The sequence below is a fragment of the Vulpes lagopus genome, chromosome 3 (assembly GCF_018345385.1).
Source record: "Vulpes lagopus strain Blue_001 chromosome 3, ASM1834538v1, whole genome shotgun sequence".
Taxonomy (NCBI): Eukaryota; Metazoa; Chordata; class Mammalia; order Carnivora; family Canidae; genus Vulpes; species Vulpes lagopus.
This window is the reverse complement of record NC_054826.1, coordinates 116893881-116918190: the sequence shown is the minus strand read 5'-3', so window position 1 is coordinate 116918190 and position 24310 is coordinate 116893881. Positions and strand designations below refer to the sequence as shown.

The window sequence follows — 24310 nt, the reverse complement described above, 5'->3', positions numbered from 1 at the left end:
TCTGGCTTGATGCTTGTTTTTGTATCACCCTTGAGCTAAGAAAGATCTGCATTTTTAAGTGACTGGGAAAAAATCCAAAGAAAAATAGTACTTTGAGGCCTACGGAAATGAGAATTGCATTGAATTTCAATGCCAAGTGTCTATGCATAAATCTTTTTTTTTTTTTTAAATCTTCTTCTGTCTTGCGTATGGCCACCTTCCCACTGCAGCAGTGTAGCCAGTAGTTGCCATAGCGACCAGAGGATCCAGAAAACCGAAAATATTTACTGTTTGGCCCTTTAAGAAAAAGTTTGCCAACTCAGGCAGCGTGATGAATGTCCTTCCCAACCCTGACTTAATTGGATAAAATATATATACACGTATGAATTTCATAGTGGTTTTTTGGGAGTGGGGGGGGGAGTTACTTTAAAGAATTAAGCCATTGCATGCGAATTGTTTTGTATTTGGTTCATTCTTTGAGTCATCCACACCGCCTACCCCTCATCCTTCAGATTGTTGTTCGCAAACCAGCTTCCCCATCACCCTTGTTAAAGGGTGCCCCCTACCCTCCGCCTGTCCCCCTACCCTCCGCCTGTCCCCTTGGAACCAAAATGACAGAAATGTTGCACAGAGCCTTTGGTCACGTGACATCCAGCGTGCACCGTGTTGTATTTCTGTTGGTCCTTTGTCCCCGACTGTGGAGTGTGGAGCAGGGACCTGTTTCTCTCCCCAGTGCCCCCCAGTTCCTGGTTCCAGTGTGGAATGAAGGCACCCACAGATGGGGGCATCCCAGGCACTCAGACTTGAGCTCGGCTGGCTAGGTGTCAGGACATTTCCTATGTCACCCGGGCCCTGACCCGCTGGTCCCCTAGGTGTCAGGGCATTTCCTGTGTCACCCGGGCACTGACCCGCTGGTCCCCACTCTGCCCACAGACGCGGCTCCTGGTCACGCACAGCATCAGCTACCTGCCCCAGGTGGACGTCATCATCGTCATGACTGGTGGCAAGATCTCGGAGATGGGCTCCTACCAGGAGCTGCTGGCCCGGGATGGAGCCTTCGCCGAGTTCCTTCGCACGTACGCCAGCGGTGATCAGGAGCAGGCCGAGCAGGATGACGGTAGGGTCCCCGGGGTGCCTTGTCTGCCTCCCCGTTCCCCACTGCCTCCCGGAGGTCCTCCCGGAGGTCCTCCCGGCTCCCCTCCAGCAAGGCTCATCAGTGCTGGGCCAGCCCCTTCGCAAACCTCATGGAGGGACCGTCTTAAGGCTCACAGGACTGACTTGAGAGGGGGTCCCAGCGCTTTAGGTCGGTGGGGTGGGGGGCAGACCTGGGCTCAGATCCTCATACTTGGCTGCGAGGTGGCTTTGGGCCTGCTGAGCTTCAGGGTTCTCGTGGCAGGAACAGGGACAGTGATAATTATAGTCCTCCTGCCTCTCAAGAGGCAGTGGGAAGTGGTGACATATGTGGCATAATCCAGAACAGATGCTAGGGTCATGGGGGACACACAGTGGCTGAGGGTGCAGGCTGGCAGTTGGCGAGACCTGGGTTCAAGTTCCACCGCTCCTCTTACCAGGGTCCTCCAAACCCTTCTGAGCCCCAGTCTCCTCGCTGATCAAGCAACATAATAACAACTTTCTGGCTTTTGGTGGAGATTTAATGTGCCGAATTCCACAGAGCCTTGGGCATGGTGCCTGGCACAGAGTGTTTGATACAGGACAACTGCTGTCATTCCTTCCCTGGGAAGAGTGCCCATCATTTACCCCCCGTGCACTTGGCACCTGCCAGGTCATTGCAGACCTGCCCACTTCCCAGCTACCATACGCGGCGTGTTCTCGCGGGCTGGGGCTCAGAGCTGCGGCCTCGCCCTGTCCTCACCGGAAGGCTTCTGTGGCTGCGGGGAGACTTCTAAGAATCTTTCCTTGCTTCTCAGTTGGCTTAAAATTCACAGGATTGGTTTGCAACCTCCAGGCTGCCCTGTGTTTCCATCAGTTAGACTGGAGTCTCAAAGGCTCCTCTGCTCCCCTTTCTTCTTGGAGCTCTGACCCCACAGCGACGGAAGTGGTCATCTGACACGTTTGCTACTTAGCTTTCAGCTGTTGCTGAGAGGTCACCTGTCCTGCCCTGACCTCCCCCCAACCCCCCACCCCCTGCCTCCAAGAGCTAATTACAGACTAGCCAAGCCTCGGGAGCATGTTCCCTGTGTACCTCATCCCCAGACCAGTTGGGCCCTTTGCCCGGCTGCAGTTGTCCTGGAAGTGTCCGTGATGTGCCGCTAAGACACAGCTAGTGTTTGCTGCGGGCCTACCAGGGCTCCTGTTCTCTGCAGGAGTGGTCACATTGACTCCTAACGACGACTCATGAAGGAGTAGAATTGTTATTCCCAGTGCCCTGGTGAGGAAGCTGAGGCTCAGGGAAGCTTGTCGCTTTGTCTGCCAGGGACAGCCAGGTTCCTGTCTCTGTGAATGGGGCTGCTCCCTAAGAGCTATTCACTGTTCCATCACTATAGTCATTCAGCAGATTTTATTGAGCATCTACTATGTGTTAAAGGCTTGTGTTAGTTCCCTAGGGCTGCTGTGACCAAGTGCCACAGCCTGGGTGGCTCCCACAACAGAAATGTGATCCCTCATAGTTCTGGAGGCTGGAAGCCCAACACCAGGGTGTGGGCAGGATTGGTTCTTGCTGCCGGTCTGTTCCACGCCCCTCGCCTGGCTTCTGCTGGTCTGCCGGCAGTTTGGCCTTCGCTGGCCTGTAGAAGCATCACCCCAATATCTGCCTTCATCTTCACACAGTGTTCCCTTGTGTGTGTCTGTCTCTGAATTTCCCCTTTTTATAATGACACCAGTAACGTGGGATTAGGGCCCGCCCTCATGACCTCATCCTAAGTAATTACATCTGCGCATAAACTGTCTCCAAATAGAGTCGCTTTCTGAGGCACTGGGGACTTAGGCCTACAGTGTCTGGATTTGGCACGGGGGTACAATTCAGCCCACAACAGTTTCGGGGAGACACAATTGGACAACATCTAGACAAAGCCCTGCCCTCACGGAGCTTAGAATCTGGTGAGAGAGAAGGACAGAAACAAATCAAGAAATAACTGATTTCATAGAGCATTAAGTGCTATGAAAGAAGAAAGATGCAGGATGATGAGCTGGGGAGTGATGGGGGTGGCACCCGGCAACCCAGGGAGTGGTCAGAGACGCCCTTTTCGAGGAAGTGACGGTGACATGGAAAGGAGCCAGCAAGGAGAAGATCTGGGGATCAGTGTTCTGATGCAGGGAACCGTGTTCTGACAGAGAGAACAGCAAGTGCACAGGCCTCTGGCCTGGCGTGAGGTCAGTTTGTTGAAAGAACGAAAAGGAGGCCAGTGTGGCCAGACCACGGTGGGCAAGGAGCAGCGGTGGGAGATGGGCCTTCGTGGGGTTGGGGGGTTGGTCTCCATGCAGCGGGAAGCCGCTGAATGTCAGATAAGGGGGAGCAGCTTGTCCAAGGACACGCAGCTGCCGCTGGCAGGGCCGGGCCGTCCCGTCTGGCCTCCTTCGTGGTCTGCCCAGGGTGGGGGCTCATTCATCCCTCCGTTCAGGTTTGCCGCAGGGGGTTCCTAGTGGTTTACGGTAAGTGCTTTATTGAGATAGAATTCACGCAACATACGGTTCGCTCACTCAAGGTGTACAGTCGTGATTTGGAATGTTCCGGGTTGAGCAGCCATCCGCAGAATGGCCTTCAGAACGTTCTCGTCGCCCCTGCAGAAGACCTCCTTGCTGTTAGCAATCACTGCGCATTTTCTTCCGGCTGCCCAGGTCCTAGGCACGCACGCTGTCTTTCTGCCTCTTGAACCATCTGTTCTGGACATTTTGCACAAATGGAATCTGCGTGGTCCCCTGTGCCCGGCTTCTTTCACTTCGTGTGATGTTTTCATGGCTCACCCGTGCGGTAGCAGGTGTCCGTGCTTCGTGTCGTTCTGCTGGGCAATAGCACGCCGTATTTTGTTTGTTCATTCATCAGTTGACAACGGTCCAGGCTGCCCCATGTTTTGTCTGGTGTAAGTTGTGCTGCTGTGAACGCTAGTGGTTTTAGAAGAAAGGCGTTTGCCTTTTGCCGACGAGAGGCGAGAAACTCCTTCAGCTGTTCATTCCTGACCGGGAAGGAGTTTCTGCATATCCATGCTCTCGTGGTTGGAAAGTTCTGCCTTTAAGTCTAGCCTGCGTCCCTCCTGCTGAGGCTGCTGAGTCGTCACCTTCTGGTTGTCAAGCCAAGGTGACATGCTGGGATCGTGCAGCCTCACGATCGCCGCCGCGTCTCGCAGACCGGCCTCAGTCAGGTGAAAACGACCCCGTTTGCTTTCCCGAGTGACACGTGTGCATTCAGCTGAATCCTTTCCCCGGGACGAGGTTTCTCTCCTTCCTCTCCAGGTGCACAGGGAGTGTCCTTAAACCCTGTTGACCGCAGATGGTTTTTCCCCCCTTCCCTTCCTCCGCCGCTGCCGGCAGATCCAAAGCAGTTGATACAGAGCAGAATGCTGCCAGTTTCTTTCTTTCTTTCTTTTTTTTTTCCTTTTCTTTTTTCCTTCGGCCACGTCAGCACTTAATTTGGCCATGAAAATGCCAGCTGCCAGCCTCGTGCTGCTGTGGGGTCATTTTCCCGATCCAGCCACGCAGCCTCACGTACACAGGTGCTCAGCCTGTGGGTCTGAACTCAGACTGGGCACCCCATTCTCTTTCCACCTCTCCCGGGGGTGCCGGGGGGGCTCGGTGATACAGCCTGGCATCAGGGCCCATTCTTGCTCAACTGTAGCCAACTCCCAAGAGCCAGTGACCTTGGATTTGTTTGAACCACATTTTTGGCTTCTCCTGAAGGGAAACTTTTTTTTTTCCCTCCCTGTTGGATGAATCAGGTCTTTTTTAGAACACCCAGGCTGAAGGGGAGGAGTGCTTGGTCTGGGGGCGATTCTTTTCCACTGGGGTAGAAAAGAACACATGTACCAGAAACTAGGCTTAGGACGGGGAGACACCGACCCCTCCCCAGGGGTACTTACTACACTGATAAGTCAGACGCTTTTTTCTTTTTGGTCTATTTTTTCTTTTTTTTTAAGCTGACAACGTTACAAATTGGCTCATTAACCTTTGTACCTGGAAGGTGAAGAATGTTCCTATGTACTCTGGCTTCTTTATTAGGAATCTAAAGTCTGGAGCAGGAGTTTCCAGCGGGGAATACTTGTGTCTCCCAGGACACTGGGCAATGTCTGGAGACATTTTTGGTTGTGACAACTGGGTTCGGAGGGGGCACTGTTGGCATCTAGAAGGTAGAGACCAGAGAGGGCTTCTGAGCAACCTATGGTACACAGCAGACCCCATTCCCACCCCCCACCAGCCCTTAACGTCAGAAGTGCCAAGGCTGATGGCTTCCACGCTCTGGCTTCACGCTGCCCTGCTCCCCCATCGTTTTGAGAGAACGACCTTTATTCCACCAATGTGCCCACTTCCCAGACCCCTGCTTGATTCATCCCTCAACCTCGTAACTGATTTTTCTCCATCTTTCAGATCTTTGCTGAAAGTTGTTTTGTTTTTGTTTTTTTACTGATCATAAAATCAGCCCGTGCTCACTTTAAGCATTTGGAAACTGCAGAACCAGGCAAGATAATCAGGAAAAAGAATGTCCATCCGCTCGCCCACCCGCCAGAGGGGTTGTGTCTGTCTTGTCTCGCCTCTCGGCCTTTTTCCCGAGAGGAGTAGCATCCTTCTCTGCTCTCAGCCACCAGTCCTCCTGCTTTGCTTGCTTGCTTTTCTTAAGTGGGACATAGGTGCCTCCCCCTATTACAAAAACCCATCATAAACACTGCACAGCTGGAGTGTGTGTCGTACAGACAGCACATTCCTTTAGGCTGTCCTCAGTGGCCGTATTTCTTCTTCTTGAGTACTGAGAACTTTCTGGGCCCAGGCGGGTGGATCGGGCTGGGTGATGCAGCCGGTTAATTCCGTTTTTGGTCAAAAACGAAGTGCTGACTGTAAAGCAGTGACTTGGATTCTTCCCTCGGGGGATACTTGCCTCCTGGCCCATGCCCAAGCAGAGTTCCAGAACCTTCTTGAGAATAAACAGCGAGTTCTGAAATGCTGGCTTTGAGGGCCAGTAACAGGCTGGACACAGAGCCCTGGGAGTGGCACTAAAGAGGTTCAAGGGCGGGGACATCGCCAGGCTTGTCAGCATGAAAGCCCCATACCTGGAACCCGGCACCACTCAAGAAATGTTGACTGGATTACAAGTTTCATGCCTTTGCTTAAAAAAAATTCTTACTATTTTATAGCATCCCCAAGTCCTGACGCCTTTCGTTTTCCCCTTCCTCTGCTTTAGTTTTCTTTGTAGCACTGAACATTGCTTGACAGCTAATTCTGGATTCACTCCTTTATGTATTCTCTCTCTCTCTCTCTCTCTCTCTCATTTAAGCTCCATGAGGGCTTTTTGGTCACATCTCTATCCCCAGGATTGGAAGGAGTGCCTGGCACATAGTAGACAGTCAGTATAATGTATTAAGTAGGTGAATGAATACATTACGCCTTAATTGTTTAAAGCATGTCCTACCTAAGCTTTGCGCATTAACACAGCTGTATAAATATCCCAGTTTAGAAGAAACTATGCACTGATTTTACCCATTTCTCCAGGGCTGGTTTAAAAACCAGCTTTGTGGGTATGGGCTGGGAGATGGTATCATGGTGGCCAGTGGGATACCCATTCTGGCCCTGGAAGGTCAGCTCTGTTGATCACTAGGCCATTCATTTGTCAGTCTGTCCATCTGCATATCGGGTGTATATAGAGCACTTGCCATATGCCATGGGGACACCCAGTACTTGTGCCACTATGTGGAATAGTGCCCCTTAGATTATGCAGTGCACCACACGTGGCCATCTGTGCAACCACACGTGGCCATCTGATGTGCCGGGTGTTGGGTATAAAGTAGTGGGTAAGACCTACTCTCTGTTCTCAAGAGCTCACAGTCTTGAGAGTGTTTCCCCTCTGTTGGGGGAGACAAACACCGAATAATCAAGGACGTGGTGGTGCTAAATGCAGTGATGGAAGTGAGCCTGGGGGCTCTGAGAACCCCGGAAGGCATCCTCATCCAGCCTAGGAGGGGCCAAAATGAAATATGAGCCAAATCACCTTCTCTTCTTCCCTTGGCTGCCTGTGCGTCTGGTTCAGAATAAGATTGTGCAGACCAGGCCCCTCTCGTGAGCAGCATGTGTCCTCGAGGAACCAAAGGCTTCAGGCTGGAGCCAAGGCCTGTGCTGTCTCCCAGCTGCTGCGCCTCCTCCGCCCACCCCACCCGGCTGTGACACTTGACTTTTTACCCTCTGCTGCCATGAAAACAGGTGTAGATACAGAGGGTTGGCCTGGATTTTTCTAGATCTTTTTATGTGTAAACACGGCTATAACTTTTGGGGAAAGAGCTGGCCCCGTGCAGTGCTTGCCAGGGATCTACCCAGCACACATGGGGATGGAGAGGTGCAGACGCAGCAGGTCCCTCGGCCATCTCTGGCCCTCTTCCTTAGGAGAAGACCTCCATCCACCCCCCTGGGCATTTAAATGGGGGTTTCGGGAGGAATTTTTGTCTTGGTTCCTAACACTTTCCCGGATCTTGTGAATTCTCAGGTGGCAAAGTGGTGGACCAGGAGGAGGAAGGTCAGTGCCAGCTGGGTTAGAAGTAGTCATGCTTTTAGGGGGAGGCTGTAGATAGACTGGGCCTGTGGCTGCATGCTTGGGAAGAGGCCCTTGACTGCATTTCTTCCCCCTTCCATTGTTCATCCAGCAAACATTTTGGGGGCACCCACTATGTGCCAGGCTTGGTGGTGGGCACTGGGGGAGATAGTCTGAATCCCCAGATCTCTTGCTCATCAGTTGGGTGACCTTGGTTAAGCTCTACTGTCCTAGAGATCAAACGACCATGACGAGCATGCCTTGGAGGAAAGCTTGGCACGTGGCGGATGGATGGTGAACGACCAAGAGTTTGGTTATTACGATCCCACCCTTACCTCGTGGACATGGCAGGACCTAGGCAGGCCAGGGCATACAGGGTGGTGTGTGCCTGACGGAGCAAGCGCGGGTGGCTGTGGGGGGCTGCCCTGGCTCCCTCTGGTGAGGTAAAGGCATGAGCCAGCCACTGGAGCGGACCCATCCCTCCTGCCTTCCGGAAGCAGCAGTGTGGCTGCGGGTCTAGACTGAGGGCTATTCTCTAAGCCACGGAAGCCAACTCCCACCCGTGAAACAAGGGTGTTTACTGGAAGGGGAAGCAGGTAGCTCAGAAACCGGAGGCCAGACCAAATAGGCAGGCCTCGGGAAATGGGAACTCCTGGAGGACACATTAGCCAGAACTATCTTTGGTTGTCAGGGGGCCACTGATGGTTCAGAGTCCTGGGGAAGGGGGTTCTGACGGGCTGACCTTGGGCAGCAGCCTCCTCCCCCCCCCCCTCCCCAGCATGGCCTGCTAAGACTTCAGGAAGAGGGGAAGGCAGATGGAGTGGTGGACTGGCCCACGTTCACGTTGCCCTCCCGGGACTTTTGGTCCCTCCCCTTGCAGAGGAGAATTTTCCAACTGCCCCAGCCAGTGCACCACCCTGTGAGCTAATGGGCTGGCACCAAGTGGGCCACTGTGAGGTCTCCTGTCTACACCTTGCAGCTCATACTGGGAGGAGCAGAAGGGAAGCTGAGCTTACTGAGCATGACCTGTACAGCCAGGTGGGCGAGGGGAGCTCTCTGAAGCCCCTGCCACAGGGCGGTGTCTCTGGGAATGTTCCCAGAGGAATGTACCCCGCACAGAGGAAGATGGGCAAGGCCAGGCCTGGGCCTCCAGTGCTGTGTGCATTTATGAGCGCAGACTGCATGCGCCTGCATGAAAAGTCCTGCTTGTTAGTTAGCATTCTGCTTTTTGATTTAATTTAGTGGCTTTTTGTTGTTTTGTTTTGTTTTTAATTTAAGAGAAAAAAGGTGCTGCCCTTAAGAGAAATGTATAAAGCAGTGATTCTCAGTCTTGGCTGCGCCCCAGAATTATCTGTAGAACATGTTTAAAAAGGAGAGTAATACTGAGCACCACCTCAGTGTCTTTCACTTCCCGAGCACCATGCATGGCCTCAGTCATCCTCCCTGTTGGGAAGGTAGCTGCTGTGGTCACCCCCATGTTGCGGATGTGGACTTTGAGGCCTAGAGGCGTTGACTGCTCCCCTAGTACACACACCTGGGAAGTGAGAGAACACTGCATTCCTGGCTTTGCTCTAACTCAGCAGCCAGAGCTAGAAGCTGGGCCAAGGCTGTCCCCGGGTGGGTGGGTGGCTGGGTACGTGGGGCATCGTTCACGCCAAGACCAGCTCAGAGCTCCCCACCCCCCAACCCAGGAATGATTCCCTGCCGGGCTCTGCTATCTTTGTTCTCTTTCTTCCTGTGACTATCATCTGAAAGAGCCTACCTTTTTGCATTTGATTTCAGCTCGTGTCCCATCAGCCTGTTTCCAGGGTCACCCCGTCACCACTGGCTGTGTATCAGTCCCCTTTTGTAAGGACTCCCCTGCACGTCCTCCCCTCCCCTTCCCAGCCAGCCGGTGGAGCCCTGCACCATGTGTCTGTCTCTCTTGTAGGCTCCCTCTTTCTCCTGGCACCAGCATAGGAGACTAGTGCCGGCCGGGGGTAATGATACTGTATCACTGAGTAGTTGGGGAAATTAAGGGAGATCATGTATTTCAGCACAGCACAGGGGAGCCATTTAATCAGCGTTAGCCACTCTCATTGAGGTTATGGTGATTAGTGTTGGTGCTGGGGGCGTATTTCCTGGGACTGGGATGTCTCATGGTGGCTGTACCAGTTGTTTGGGTGAACTGCACCGTTGCAGGTGCCCTCTTCCCCAGACCTCTGGACCTCCCCATGGTCTGGCAACCAAAGGGTTAATTCCTGGCACAGGAGAGCAGGGTGCAGGTGCCCTCAGACCGCCTCCTGTTGGCTGATGCCCTTGTCAAAACTGGTTGTTAATTTACTTCAAGTATTGCCCTCACTTGGATGCTTGGGGACCAGAGGGCTGTGTGCTGTTCCCCATGTGGCTCCCTGCATCCTGCTCCTCGGACTCACTTTAGTGCAGCTCTGTTGCGGTCAGCTGAACGGCCTTGTACCTGTGGCTGCTGGCACGGAGCACCTTCCCAGGCCCAGCATACTGCGCTCATAGGTGCCTGGAGATGGTGGCAGGTCACCATCCCTGCCCAGGGGAGCCAGCTAACTCCACAGACCTCCTGCACCTGTGCCAGGAGCCAGTCTGTGGCCTCGGCCAAGCACCTCTTGGTTTCTGAGCTTCCTGGTGGCCCGACAATGTGCCATGTCCCGTCCAAATGACGGGTTTTTCCTGTCTTTGGTCTTGGCGTCCAGCTCTTGAAACCATAATTTCGCCCTTTCCTCTCTCCTGCCAGGGTTAACAGGTGTTAGCAGTCCCGGGAAGGAGGTGAAGCAGATGGAGAATGGCATGCTGGTGACGGATGTGGCGGGGAAGCAGCTGCAGAGGTAGGAGCAGAGAGGGAGCCCCGTTCGTGTGGACTCTACAGGCGCCGTGTTTCTGCGCCCCACCGGGGGCAGAGGAGAGGGACGGGGTGCCAGCAACTTGTCTGACCTACTGAACGCCTCAGCTCCCAGGGCCATGGAAGATGTGGGCTATCTGCCTCCTTCCCCAAATTTCTAGGAGACCTCACTTTTCTGCGGCCTGAAGGGGAGGCCTGGCGCTGCTCTCTCAGGAGGCACAACTAGCACAGGCCTCAGGATTTGACCGCCTGTCTGCCCTTGTGATGCAAGTTCCCCACACGATGTGGGTCTTTGCTCAAGTCATTCAGAGGGACCTGAAATGTTCAGATCTCGGGAGCCAGCACTGGAGTCAAAATAGTCGCAGTAATAGTGACCATGACATTTTACATACCACTCACAGCCAGATGTGGTGCCGAGCCCTGTGCAGTTGGTTGAACCTGGAGGTAGTCACTCTTGTGTTACCGTTTTATTTTTTTATTTTATTTTTTTAATGTTTAATTTATTTATTCATGAGAGAGAGAGAGAGAGGCAGAGACACAGGCAGAGAGAGAAGCAGGCTCCATGCAGGGAGCCCCATGTGGGACTCGAGCCTGGGACTCCAGGATCAGGCCCTGGGCTGAAGGTGGCGCTAAATCGCAGAGCCACCCGGGCTGCCCATGTTCCCATTTTATAGATGAGCAAACCGAGCGCTCTCCCTAAGTCAGGCAGCCAGAGAGAAACTGAGCTTGGACTTGAACCCAAGCCCTGCCTCTGAGCCAGCGCTCCAAAGTTCTATGCTTTTGCTGCTTTAAGGGAGGTTGCTTTCAACTGGATTGTTGGGGATTTGGAGGAGCAGCACGCCGTGGACTTTGTTGTTTAACTTCTTTGTGCCTCAGTTTCCTTATCTTCAGATAGGGTCTGTGGTGTACCTACTGCAGAGGGCTGAAGTGGGATAGACACCCAGTGGTGCATGTGAGGTGCTTCGCAGAGTACTTTCCTCCATCAACCCCCAGTAGAGAGCACTCACTTATTATTGGATGAGCTGGGGGTGCTGGCAGTTACTTCTCTGGCGTGGGGAGATTTCACAGAAATGGGGCTGGGAAGGAAATTGACATGAGCCCACAGTACCCTCCTAGACTCCAATTTTTATTTTTAGATTTTATTTATTTATGTATTTGAGAGAGAGAGAGAGAGAGAGAGAGCGCAAGTGAAGGGAGAGGGAGAGAATCTCAAGCAGAATCTGCACTCAGTACGGAGCCCAGTGTGGGGCTGGATCTCACCACCCTGAGATCATGACCGGAGCTGAAACCAAGAATCGGATGCTTAACTGAATGAGCCACCCAGGTGCCCCTGGCTCTGATTTTTATCACATGGGACAGGTGGAAATATTGCCTGCACTGTCGGTGCACCTGTCGAGGTGGTGAGTTAGGTGTATGTGTGCAAATCACTTAGAATAGGGCCTTGCCCGGGGGGTGCAGGGGCACTGCCAGGGTTCAGGCAGGTGGCTGGTGTGACCTGTCCTGATTGCTGTCATCTGGGAATTTGCTGGGAGAGCCAAGGCGAGGCAGCACCTGCAGGTGATCCTGGGACCTCGGGGCAGGTGACAGTGGTAGGCTTGCTGAGGAGAACCATGGGTGGATTGAGCAGAAGCCTAGGGGACTCTGGGCATATCAGTTGCTCTGCGGCAGATGACCTCAAACCTAGTGGCTGGTCATCTCACGGTCTCTGTGGCTTGGGAAGTCTGGGCATGGCTTAGCTGGCCCGCTTCTCTGGATCTCACACAAGCTGCAACAGGCGTCTGCCAGGCTGGGGTCTCATCGGAAGACTCGGCTGGGGAAGGATCTGCTTCGAAGCTCACATGGCTATTGGGAGGATTCATTGCCTCAGGGGCTGTTATTACCGTCCTCAGTTTCCTGACTGGAGACCCCCATTCCCAGCTCTGTGGGCTATGAGCCTGTGTGCTTTGCTTCATTGCCGTGCACACACCAGGAGGGCAGTAGGGAGCATCAGCAAGCAGGATGGAAGCACACCCCAGCCTTTTGCCGTGTGGTTCTAAGCCATCGCCGAGAGTGGGTATTCCCACCTCATAGGCCCACACGTGAGTGTGCACACACCCACACAGCCGTGTCATCCTCCAGGATTACGAGTCCCCAGGGGAAGGGACTACCTCGAGGTCTGTAAAGACATCTTTGGGCCACGTGATCTGCAATAACATGTCATGGTCTGTAGAAAGCTGCTGACCACCCCTGGCAGGAAAGAGGTGCTTTTTGGATAATGCCTGCATAAAGGGACAGTTCTCCATGGGGCCCTGTGTCACCTTCCCCCTCTTCATGTCACATCTGTAAAATCGGAAGATTGAGCTAGTTTGGCGCATTGTTGGGGTTGCACCCCTGCTCGAGGCTTCCATTTGGTTGACGCTGTGTGCCTTGGTTTCCCCAGACAGCTCAGCAACTCCTCCTCCTACAGCGGGGACATGAGCCGCCACCATACCAGCACTGCTGAGCTGCAGAAAGCCGGTCCCAAGAATGAGGATGCCTGGAAGCTGGTGGAAGCAGACAAGGCTCAAACGGGGCAGGTGAGGGCTGGCTCCCCCGCTGAGGGCAGCAGCCAGTATCACCACATGCCACTGCGTGTGGGTCCTATGCACAACACTTCGTTTGTGTTAAATTGTGTCTCTCCCTCAATGAGCCTATAAAAATGTTCTTTTCTGGTGCCGGAAACGGGCGGGAGAGGCAAGAGGACTTGCCCAAAGTCACAGCCAGGGAGAGGCAGAGCTGGGATTTGAACCCTGGCACTCAGACTCCAGCGTTGGCGTGTGTAGCCTCTGCTATACTGGCTGCCGCCTCCTCGGAGCAGCGAAGGGCTCTCGTTGGCTGCAGGGGATCTGGGTGCTTTAGATCACGCCTCTCCACTGTGGGGGAAAGTGTATGGAGGAAGGAGCGAGATAACACCTCCGTCATAACGCTTATCGTGACCGTGTGCATGTGTGCGTCCGTGCATGCACGTGTGTGTGCATGTGGTGGGATCCGTTTCTTATTTCTCTTTTAGCCCTAACGATTACATAGTGAGAAAGCCCGAGTTGGGTGCCCGTTGCTCTTTCATGCCTGTCTCAGGCTGTTGGGGCTGCTCAGCAGAAGGCCACAGGCTGGGTGACTCAGAAGCAGCCTGCTTTTATTGCTCACGCTTCCTGGTGGCAGGTCCCAGGTTAAAGTACCAGCAGGTGTGCGTGTAGTGAGGCTTGCTGCTTGGCTCAGAGGCAGCCATCTGCTCTGTGTCCTCAGGGTCGGGAGGGGTGAGGAGTTCCCGGGGGCCCCTCTTAGAAGGGCGCAGATCCCCTTCTGAGGGCTCCATCCTTATCATCTGACCACTTCCCAGAGGCCCCTCCTCTGCACACCATGCCCCTGGATGGAGGGGTTAGGATTTCAGTGTGCAAACTTGGACACAGCGTTCGGATCCTAGCACGAACAAACCACCAAGTTCTCCTCATCACAGGGGGAATCTGGTTTTCAAGCTTTCGTTCTCTTCGAGGAGTTTCACAATCATGTATTTTGGGCACGTGTTGATAATTTTCCATTTATGGTCATGATCTAAAGTTTATTTTAAAAAATAAAACACACATGTAGTGTGTTTATTGATTTTTTTTTAAAGATTTTATTTATTTATTCATAGAGACAAGAAAGAGAGAGGCAGAGGGAGAAGCAGGCTCCATGCAGGGAGCCCGATGTGGAACTCGATCCCGGGTCTCCAGGATCACACCCCAGGCCACAGGTGGCGCCAAACCGCTGCACCACCGGGGCTGCCCTTATTAATTTTTTTTAAAGTAGGGAATGGAATTTTTTAAAAAAGAGATAAGTACACACATAAACAGGCCACCGTGAGAGGTGGTACAGAAACGAGAGGTCGGGACACCGTTCTCTTGGATCTACCTGGATGCACCCAGAATCTCTTGAAACCTCTGTTCCAGGCTGCTTCTCCCATCTTCCCCTCACCGCCATGGCCACGGGCACAGTACATCCTGCCTCCTTACTCTCACTGGTCCTCAGGGGGGCGGTAATGACCGCCCATCTAGGGCTGGAGAAGGAATAGGAGGCCTATTTAATCCTTATGTAATCCCACACTGCCCAGAGGAGGTCCTGGTATTACCTACCTGCCTTCCACGTAAAAGGAAAACAGACTGTGGGGGGCTTGTCACTCATCAGAGTTGGACCAGGAGAGGCTCTGGGCTCAGCACACGTTCTCAGAAACTTCTCACTCCCTCGCCTGCCATGTCTGCTGCTCACGAGGAGCCCCCAAGTCCTGCATGTAATTCCAGCCTCAGCAGATCAGAGGTCTGCTGGGCTTTGTGACGAAGCCAAATGGTGACAGTACACATCGTAGTTCTGGGACACCCCACCCCCCAAAACACACACACACACGCACACACACACACTATTTCAGTTTGAAAAACAGAAAAGTTCAGAAAGAAACTCAGTTATACAGAAGACTTCTGTCCTTTCACCCGTCACCTTTCAACCTGGCTGTAATTCGACAGATGGTTTTTATGACCCAGAATTCAGTGTGAAAGAGCTTAAAATGCCACTGAGCACACACACAAGGAAGGATGCCTGGTGTTGTTTGAAACCAAGCCAGGCAGGTGCGACCCAAAGCCAGTCACCTCAGTCTCTGGTGTTGAGGTCAGGCCATAGGCCACGTTTTGGATGACTGAACATCATTAATTGGGGCTCCGTGGGGAGTATGGAAGAAATCCTCATTCATCGCCCCGTGGCATGGGGGCGCAGTTTAAGCAAGCACCAGCCAATGGGAAGCCAGTGGAAATGATGCAGGACTGACCGTCGCTGTTCAGAGGAAATGGGGCCAGCACATGGTCTTGGTTGCTTGGCAACGTGCCACATTTGCTCTTTGATGGCTTCCTGATGGTCCTAGACCAAAGCTCAGAATCTTAAACAGGATTTCCCAGACCCCGTGTGGTCTGACCACTACTTCTTCTCCAGCTTGATCTTATTCTTCCTTTCATTTCCTGAAACATGGTGCATTCCCTCCTACCCCAGGGCCTTGACACATGCTGCTCCCACTGCCCTGAGTGCCTCCCCCGCCCCCCATTCTGCTTGCTTAATTAACTCTTGGTTGTTGCTTCCTCAGGGAAAACCTCTGATTACCTCTCTCCTCGGTTAGGCCAATATACCCAGTTTTATACTCTCACAGAACTCTGCACTGCTCTAGCCCTTCTCTATAATTATACGTTTATCTGGGCCCTGGAAGGCCTGTCTTGCCACTTGACTGGAAGCTCTGTGAGGCCAAAAGCCTTGACTATATCTCCCACTGACTTTGTCAAAAAAACCCAAGGGGGGGTACTGTGCCATGGATATGAGCACAGGTGGGGAGTGGGGGGCATGGGATTGCACAGCTGCGGCTGGAGTGCCCGACCCCTGGTGGGAACAGTCTACAAGCTGCCCTCGCTCCCCTGGTCTGCAGGTCAAGCTGTCCGTGTACTGGGACTACATGAAGGCGATCGGGCTTTTCATCTCCTTTCTGAGCATCTTCCTTTTCCTGTGTAACCACGTTGCCTCCCTGGTCTCGAACTACTGGCTCAGCCTCTGGACCGACGACCCCATCGTCAACGGGACCCAGGAGCATACTAAAATCCGGCTGAGCGTCTATGGAGCCCTGGGCATTTCGCAAGGTGGGGGCCCTACCCTCCCCACCCTCCCCGGTCCACCCAATTTGGGGCCCTGGGAACCACTTCCGTGTCTTATTATGGAGTGGAGCCCCCCTGCTTGTCAGAGTTTTGTGAACCCCCAAACTAAGCCACGCTCACATGAACAGTAGTTATCACTTAGTAGGCACTCAGGCATTTAGCGAATATTTCTTCAATGCTCTGTTTCATGAGGCCCTAGGAGATGGAGAGAAGCTCGAATGTGCCCATTTTACAGATGAGCAAAGTTGAGGAACAGCAGCCCCCCTGGAGCATTGCCGAGCAAGCGCCCTTGCGCCTCGTTGCTCTGTCAGGATGATGGGGCTTCTGTAAACTCTTCATTTGTGGACTCTTCCCTGCTGCCTGATGGTGGGAATTAGTTTAGGCCAGTGATTCTCAGTGAAGACCATGTTGTCCCCGGGGGGACAGGTAGCAGTGTCTGGAGGTACTCTGAGCTGTCACAGAGGGACAGGGTGGGGGTAGTGCTGCTGGCTTGCAGTGGCCAGGGATGTCAGGAGACGTCCTGCGGTGCACAGCACAGCCCCCGCAACAGAGTGACCGAGCCTCAAATGTCAGCAGTGACGACGTTGAGAAACCTTGTTTACCCTTCCTGTGGTTGCCTGAAGATCTCCAAGCACCACGACATTCGGAGTAAGAGCTTATGTTTCCTGAGCACTTCCTTGATGCCTGGTTACATTCTAAACACTCGAATGGGTTTTATTTGACTTTTGCAGCAGCACCACAATATTAGAAGCTGATATGTTGCCCATTTTAGAAACAGACTATACGGTCCAGTGAGGTTAAGTATGTTGCCCAGAGTCACACAGCAAATACATGGCCCCCCTGGCATTGAATGAGGCAGTCTGGCACCAGGAGCCCGTGCTCTTAATCCGTGCACCACACAGTGCACGAGCTGTGTGTTCAGGTGCTCACAAGAACAGTGGGCATCTACACGTACAGACGTATATCGGTGTCTGCGGTACGGAAGTGTAGATGATAAACATAGGTTTGAGCACTTCCTGTACACCAGGCACATTGCCCTTTACATTCGGCTGTGCTACGAGGTAAGTATCCCTGCCCCCATCTTACAGATAAGGAAACTGGGGTGCAGAGAGGCTGAGTGACTTGTGGGAGGGTCCCACAGCTGGTGGGTTGCAGAGGCAGGATGTGCCAGTGTCGGCTCCAGAGCCCATCATTTTAAGCGCTGCTTCCTTGAGGAAGCCTCCCCACCCCTGTGGAGTCTCCGCAGAAAACAGGTGCTCTCCTGTGGGTTGTTTGCAGGAGCCACGGGTGTGGCTCATGATCTCCAGGAGATAGCTTTGAAAGAACACCAGAAGAGCAGACATGGATTTCTTAGATTTCTGAATCCCTAACCACCCCCTCAGGGCAAAGGACTGGCCTCCAAACTGTCACTGAGGCTCAGGGAGGGTGTGATAGTTCCCTGGGCTCACACAGCAGCATCTGTTCTAGAATATCCCCTCCAGGAGCCACTAGCCACATTTCAGGTGCTCACTAGCCACACTGGACTGCGTAGACACAGAACATTAGCGTCATCTCGAAAGTTCTGTTGCACATCATGGGTCTAGAGGGATATGGCACACAGATTAAGGGCATGACCCTGGAGCAGGCTGCCTGGATCCGAACCCCAGCTCCGCTTCTGATTGGCTGACTCTGTTGAGGGCAGAGGAGTTCACCTGTCTGACCTTGAGTTTCCTTCTCCATAAAATGGGTGCCAATAGGATTTATATAGAGTCAGTGTGAAAATCAGATTCATGCAAAATTATTGCACAGTGTTTAATTTATAGTGAGTCCTCAGTAAATAATAGCCACTGCTGTCCTCACAATCACCGTTATTCTTAAAAGATAAGAGTCTAGGCCTGATGCATCCTCATGGCCACTCCTGCCTGCCCCCAGCTCGGCCCACGTCCCTTCGTTGTGGTGTTTATGGCGAGATTGTTTGTAGGTATCACGGTGTTTGGCTACTCCATGGCGGTGTCCATCGGGGGGATCTTCGCTTCCCGCCGCCTGCACGTCGACCTGCTACAGAACGTCCTCCGGTCCCCCATGAGCTTCTTTGAGCGGACCCCCAGTGGGAACCTGGTGAACCGCTTCTCTAAGGAGCTGGACACGGTGGACTCAATGATCCCACAAGTCATCAAGATGTTCATGGGCTCCCTGTTCAACGTCATCGGCGCCTGCATCATCATCCTGCTGGCCACTCCCATCGCCGCCATCATCATCCCACCGCTAGGCCTCATCTATTTCTTTGTGCAGGTGAGAGGTGGGGTCTTGGGGTAGGATGAGCGCTGCTCTGTGAGCTACTCCCGAGTGAGGTAAGGGCTCACTCCATCTGACCCTTCCCTCAGTGTGGAGCTGTTGGGAATTTGCTGGAGGAGGGTTGAATTCGTTATTGTCAGTTTTAAACACCTCTCAAAGGGGCGGGGGAGCTATAATAGTTCCTAATGATATTAAACACGTTCAGTATTATTTTAATATTATTAAAATTGATTATTACAATTAAGAGAGTTTTATGAAATCCTTTAGGTCCTAAGCCCTTGCAGAAAGTGGAGATGTGAATAACAGCAGCTTTAACAGCATAGACATTTTTGTCTTTCTCACGGTGGAAAGGTAGAGGCGGGTCACCCAGGGCTGGGATGGTAGATCCACAAGTCTGTTAATATCCTGGACTCTGTGACTGATTTTTTGTGGTTGTTGTTCACCCATCTTTGCATAAGCCTTCATTTTTAGTTGATCTCATGGCCCAAAACGGCTGCTGGAGCTCCAGCCATTAATCTGCAGTTCAGAAAACAAGACCGAGGAAGGAAAACAGAACAAGGGAGCACGGGACAGTGGAGTCACTGTGGTTTCTTAGGTTACCACAGCAGAAACTGTGCTTGCAGCTGTAGATGAGCATATCGAGGCCCTGATGGTGGAGCTGGGAGTGGGAACTCACATCTGTCTAATTCTAAAGCTTGTGTTGGTGACCTTGCACTGCCCCTTTTCGCCCTGAGAAGGTTAGCTGCTGCATGGTTCCTGGGGGTGTGGGGTGTGGGGGAGTGGTTTAGATGGGAACCTAATGACCCCAGCACAAAATAGGAGAACCACAAAGTGCTCTCTCCATCAGTCAGCCCCCCCCCCCCCCGACTCCACCATACTGCGGCCCAGTGGTCGGTGAGCGTCGAACGCAGGTGGAACCAGAGAGAGCAGGTCTCTCGTGCCTTCATTGTGTTCTCTTTAAATTGGCGCCAGCTGTTTTGTCCTGCTGCATTTACTAAAAATATTACCCGTGTTCACACCCTGGCTGTATATTTTCCCGAGGGACTCAGTTCAAAGGAACAAAATAGGCCCCGTGCTGCATTTGCTGCAGCTCACACAGCTGCCAGCAGCAGGACCATGCAGTGATTCTATGACAGGATCTTCTGTCCGTTAATGGGGACAGTTAGGGAGGTGCTGTTGTAATACCAATTTTATTTTTAAATAACAAAGTTCAAAGGATCATGTTGTGTGTGCACTGTTATAACTAAGCAAGCGGAGTGTGCACGTGCACAGCTGGAAAGGGAAGCAGCAAAAGGAAAACATATCCCTGAGGGTTGGGATTATGAAAGGATGTGGGTTTTTAATTTTTTTAATTTTTATTTTTTTAAAATTTACTTATTAGAGAGAGTGCATGCAAGTGTGGGGAGGCTGAAGCAGAGAGAGAATCTCAAGCAGACTCCCCACCTAGCACAGAGCCAGACTCGGGGCTCAATCTCATGACCCTGAGATCACAATCTGAGCCAAAACCAAGAGTCGGATGCTCAACCGGCTATGCCACCCAGGTGCCCCAAATGTGATTTTCTTTAATGGCTTTAAACTAAATATACACTGACCCTACAACCCAGCAGTCTCCCCTCACTGTATATGCAAAAGAAATGAGGAAGTGTATCCAGAAAGGAAATAAAAGGTGCTGGAATGTTCTTTGCATCTTGGTTCATGATTAGCCCCAAACTAGAAACAACTTGGGGATTTTGACCCAGAGGACATAAGAATTATCTGGGATTCTGGAGATATTCTAGACTTTGGTCAAGTAGTGGGTGTGCAGTTGTAAATAAATATAAAAATTCATCAAGCTGTGAAGTATAATAGAAATGTTATGTTATGTCTTGATTAAGAAACGGCTTTAGATGTATGTACGTTCTCTCTGCCTAAGGTTATACACTGACATTGGAATAAATAGTGCTTATCTTAGAATAATATAATGTAATTTAAAAAAAAAATGTATTTATTTGAGAGAGAAAGTGCAAGAGGGGAGGGGCAGAGGGCGAGTCCCAGCCAGACTCCTTGCTGAGCACAGAGCCCGATTCTCGATTCTCTGGGCTCAATCCCATGACCCTGAGATCATGACCTGAGCTGCAACCAAGGCTTGGACACTTAACCAACTGCACCAACCAATACACCCCGTAATTAATTTTAATTTAGTCTTTCCATCTGTATCATCCCCCCTAAATTTTGAAATGGGTATCCATTATTGTTTTTTTAATTAATTAATTAATTAATTAATGAGTGATTTTATTTATTTATTAGAGACACACGGGTGGGGGTGGGGGCAGAGACACAGGCAGAGGGAGAAGCAGGCTCCACACAGGGAGCCCGACTTGGGACTTGATCCTAGGACTCCAGGATCATGCCTCAGGCCAAAGGCAGCGCTAAACCGCTTGAGCCACCGGGGATGCCCTTATTGTTTTAATTTAATTTAAAAGCAAGTCATTTTTATGTAAAGGTGATGGAAGAGAGGTGAGGATATGGAATTGTGTTGGGGCCTCCTTGTTGCCAAAAGGAGGCATTTCTATCTTGTGGAATGTTCTGGCCTCTGTGAAACCCTCCCAGCCACAGGTCCGAGTACCTTAGCTCACAGCCCGCTGCCTGTATCAGGCAGGTACGTGTCAAGCAGTATTTTTATTCACGAGCACCAGGCACTTGGTCTGAAAGAGTAAGTAAGGTGAATCTAAGAGATGGATTATGTCTCCTAGAAAAGAGTTTATTTTCATTGTTGTTGTTGTTTAAAGATTCTATTTATTTACTTATTAGATCAAGCAGGGGGGAGGGGCAGAGGGAGAAGCAGACTCCCCGCTGAGCAGGGAGCCTGATGTGAGGTTCGAACCCAGGACCCCAAGATCATGACCTGCGCCAAGGGCAGACGCTTAACTGAGCCACCCAGGGGTCCCTGGAATGGAGTTTAAAAGGGAAGCTGATATATATATATACATATATTTTTTTTAACTGAGTTTAAACACGGATACGCCTCAGTTTAGCTTTCTGTGGTCAATAAAGCCTGAGTGTATGACAAATGGCATAAGTTGAGCAGGGAAAACACGTGGGAATGATGTGCATCCGGGATGTTTAGAAAGAAAGGCCCGGAGAGGAGGCATCACGGCTGAGGGTAACGGGGCAGATCCCGCAGGGCCGAGGCGTCCGGGTTTTGCTCAGGGCAGTGGGGGTCACCTGTCCGGTCTTAGGGCTGACAGAGCCACCGTCCCGGGACTGTCCTGGTTGGCGTGGCCCTAGATTAGCTTACGGAGTGGCTGGGGCCCGGAAGGCTGCTGATCTCAGAGCCCCGTGAGAGCCCTCTGGGGGGACTGTGCCCCAAAACAGCCCCGGGAGCCCATATCCCTGCCCACCCCGTGTTTCCGTGCCTTGGCCTTGTGTCTGGTTCTGCCGCTTGCGGAGCGGCTGCATGGACGTTAGATCCCTGGAGTGGGGAGCCGCGGTCTGTTTGTACAGACAAGGACACTGAGGACACAGTGTCCTCCAGTGACTGGTCCATCATCTATTCTTGGCTCCTCGAAGCTTCCAGTGGGCAATTTGCTTTTGTTCTGTCTGCCCTGGTTATTAGGGCAGGAGCAGAACAGATGGATGTCTGCCCACGGGGCCCGGGGGCATCGGGCTTTCAACCGAGGCCTGGTTGTCCTCACAGCCTGTGCTGAAAGCCACACTGCTGAGTTCCTGACACCCCAGATGTCAGCAGCTCAGGGACGCGGTACAGCGTGGAGTGGGCACCTCACAGCCGGGCTCCCCGAGTCCAGACCCCAGCTTGGCCACCTGTGGCCGCTTGTAGCCCCGAGACCTTAGCGGGGAGGTTAGAGAGCTGCTTTATGCCTGGGTCTACTGAGTGTTACATGAGCTGGTGTCTGTGAAAGTACTGAAAACTGTACGAGGATTGGGGCACCTGGGGGGCTCAGTCGGCTAAGCATCCGCCTTCAGCTCAGGTCACCAGATCCAGGTCTTGGGATTGAGCCCTGCATCCAGCTCCCTGCTCAGCAAGGAGTCTGCGTCTCCCTCTCCCTCTGCCCCCACTCGTGCTCTCTCTCTCTTTCAAATAAATAAATAAATAAATAAATAAATAAATAAATAAATAAATAAATCATTCTTTCATTCATTCATCCTTTGGTGGGGGTGGGAGGGAACTCTGCTAGGATAGTGGGCTCTGCATGAGGCTTCGCTGCTGTCACTGCATCGTGGGAGGGGCCTTGCCAACTCCCTGGTCCGTTCTCTTCCCCCAGAGGTTTTACGTGGCCTCCTCCCGGCAGCTGAAGCGCCTCGAGTCGGTCAGCCGCTCCCCGGTGTACTCCCACTTCAATGAGACCTTGCTGGGGGTCAGCGTTATCCGTGCCTTCGAGGAGCAGGAGCGTTTCATCCGCCAGAGTGACCTGAAGGTGGATGAGAACCAGAAGGCCTATTACCCCAGCATCGTGGCCAACAGGTGGGCGCAGGAGGCCCGTGGGATGGAGGTGAAAGTCCAAGAACGCTGCTTAGTTCCTGGGGGTGGAGGTGTGCAGCCAGGCTCAGGCCCTCGCATGGGGCATGGCTAGACTGGGTGGGCCAACGGGACGGAACGACCATGGAAAGCAGACTGGAGCATTGCAGCTCCAAGCGTTGCATCAATGCAGAGGCCACGGTTTTCCAGAGTCGGAAACTACTGCCACAGCTGTCCTTTATGTATTTACTTACTTATAAGAGATCATCAGGGACAGGCCGACTCAGCCAGTGTTTTTCGTGTCCCCATTCTTGGCTGAGAGGCAGTCACCCACCACCCTCCTGTGATGAGCATTGGAAGCCATCCGCCAGTCCTGGCGTTAATTCAGAAGAAGGGGCAGACGTTTGGTACTTGTTGATAACTAAATTCAGAAAAGTGTCTGATTTATCCCTAAAAGGGGAGCTTCCTCACTCATGTCCGGATATATGTTTTGAGATGTGGGATGGAAAATTCTGGGAAGAAGGTGACAGCACCTTGGGAGCGACCCATCCTAACCAAACGTCAGCCCCGTCATACATAGTAGAACCCTAGACTGTAAGACTGGGGGCAGACACCATGAATTGCTGGAGACCCTGTGCTCCCCTGCAGAATTCTTAGAGTTTGTCAAATCTGGCTCTTTGGAAGAAGCTACATACCCGGGAACATCAGTCACATGAATCTGAGGGGCTCTAGTGCCAAAAAAGATCAAGACACCCATCTCCCTAGAGGATTTTTTTTTTTTTTTAAGGTTTTTATTCATGAGAGACACAGGCAGAAGGAGAAGCAGGCTCCATGCAGGGAGCCCGATGTGGGACTCGATCCCAGATCCTAGGATCATGACCTGAGCCAAAAGCAGATGCTCAGTCGCTGAGCCACCCAGGTGTCCCCTAAAATGCTTTTTATACCTTAAAACATTCATAGTCCTAATGTCATGTGATATCTTGCAAAAGTAAGCTTTAAGCCAATAATATGTCTGTTTATACTTCAAGAAGTAAAATAATACATTTTAACATTTCTAGAAGGAGGATGATCTGGCTCTGGGAACAGTAGAGCAACATTGAAAAATAGCTTATTTCTCTCCTTTCTCCCCTTTCCTGCCAAGAGAAGGTTATTTTTAAGTAATCTCTACACTCAGCGTGGGGCTCGAACCCACAACCCCGAGATCAAGAGTCACACGCTCCATGAGATCACCAGCTAGGCGCCCCAAGGGAAGGTTATTTTATTTTTTATTTTTTTATTTTTTATTTATTTTTTATTTTTTTTATTTTTTATTTTATTTTATTTTTTATTTTTTTTATTTTTATTTTTTTTTTAGGGAAGGTTATTTTAAATCAGTGGTGTGCCTCTTACAGTTA

General features: G+C 51.9%; 1 protein-coding gene across 1 annotated transcript in view; it reads left to right on the top strand.

The window, feature by feature from the left end:
• ABCC1 (ATP binding cassette subfamily C member 1) overlaps positions 1-24310 on the top strand; it is a 136929-nt gene that overhangs the window by 100347 nt on the left and 12272 nt on the right. Inside the window, exons 19-24 of the mRNA XM_041747393.1 lie at positions 913-1096; positions 10407-10497; positions 12931-13066; positions 15964-16171; positions 18147-18457; positions 22723-22922. Coding sequence (XP_041603327.1) covers positions 913-1096; positions 10407-10497; positions 12931-13066; positions 15964-16171; positions 18147-18457; positions 22723-22922 — 1130 coding nt within the window. The remainder of the gene's footprint in view (positions 1-912; positions 1097-10406; positions 10498-12930; positions 13067-15963; positions 16172-18146; positions 18458-22722; positions 22923-24310) is intronic.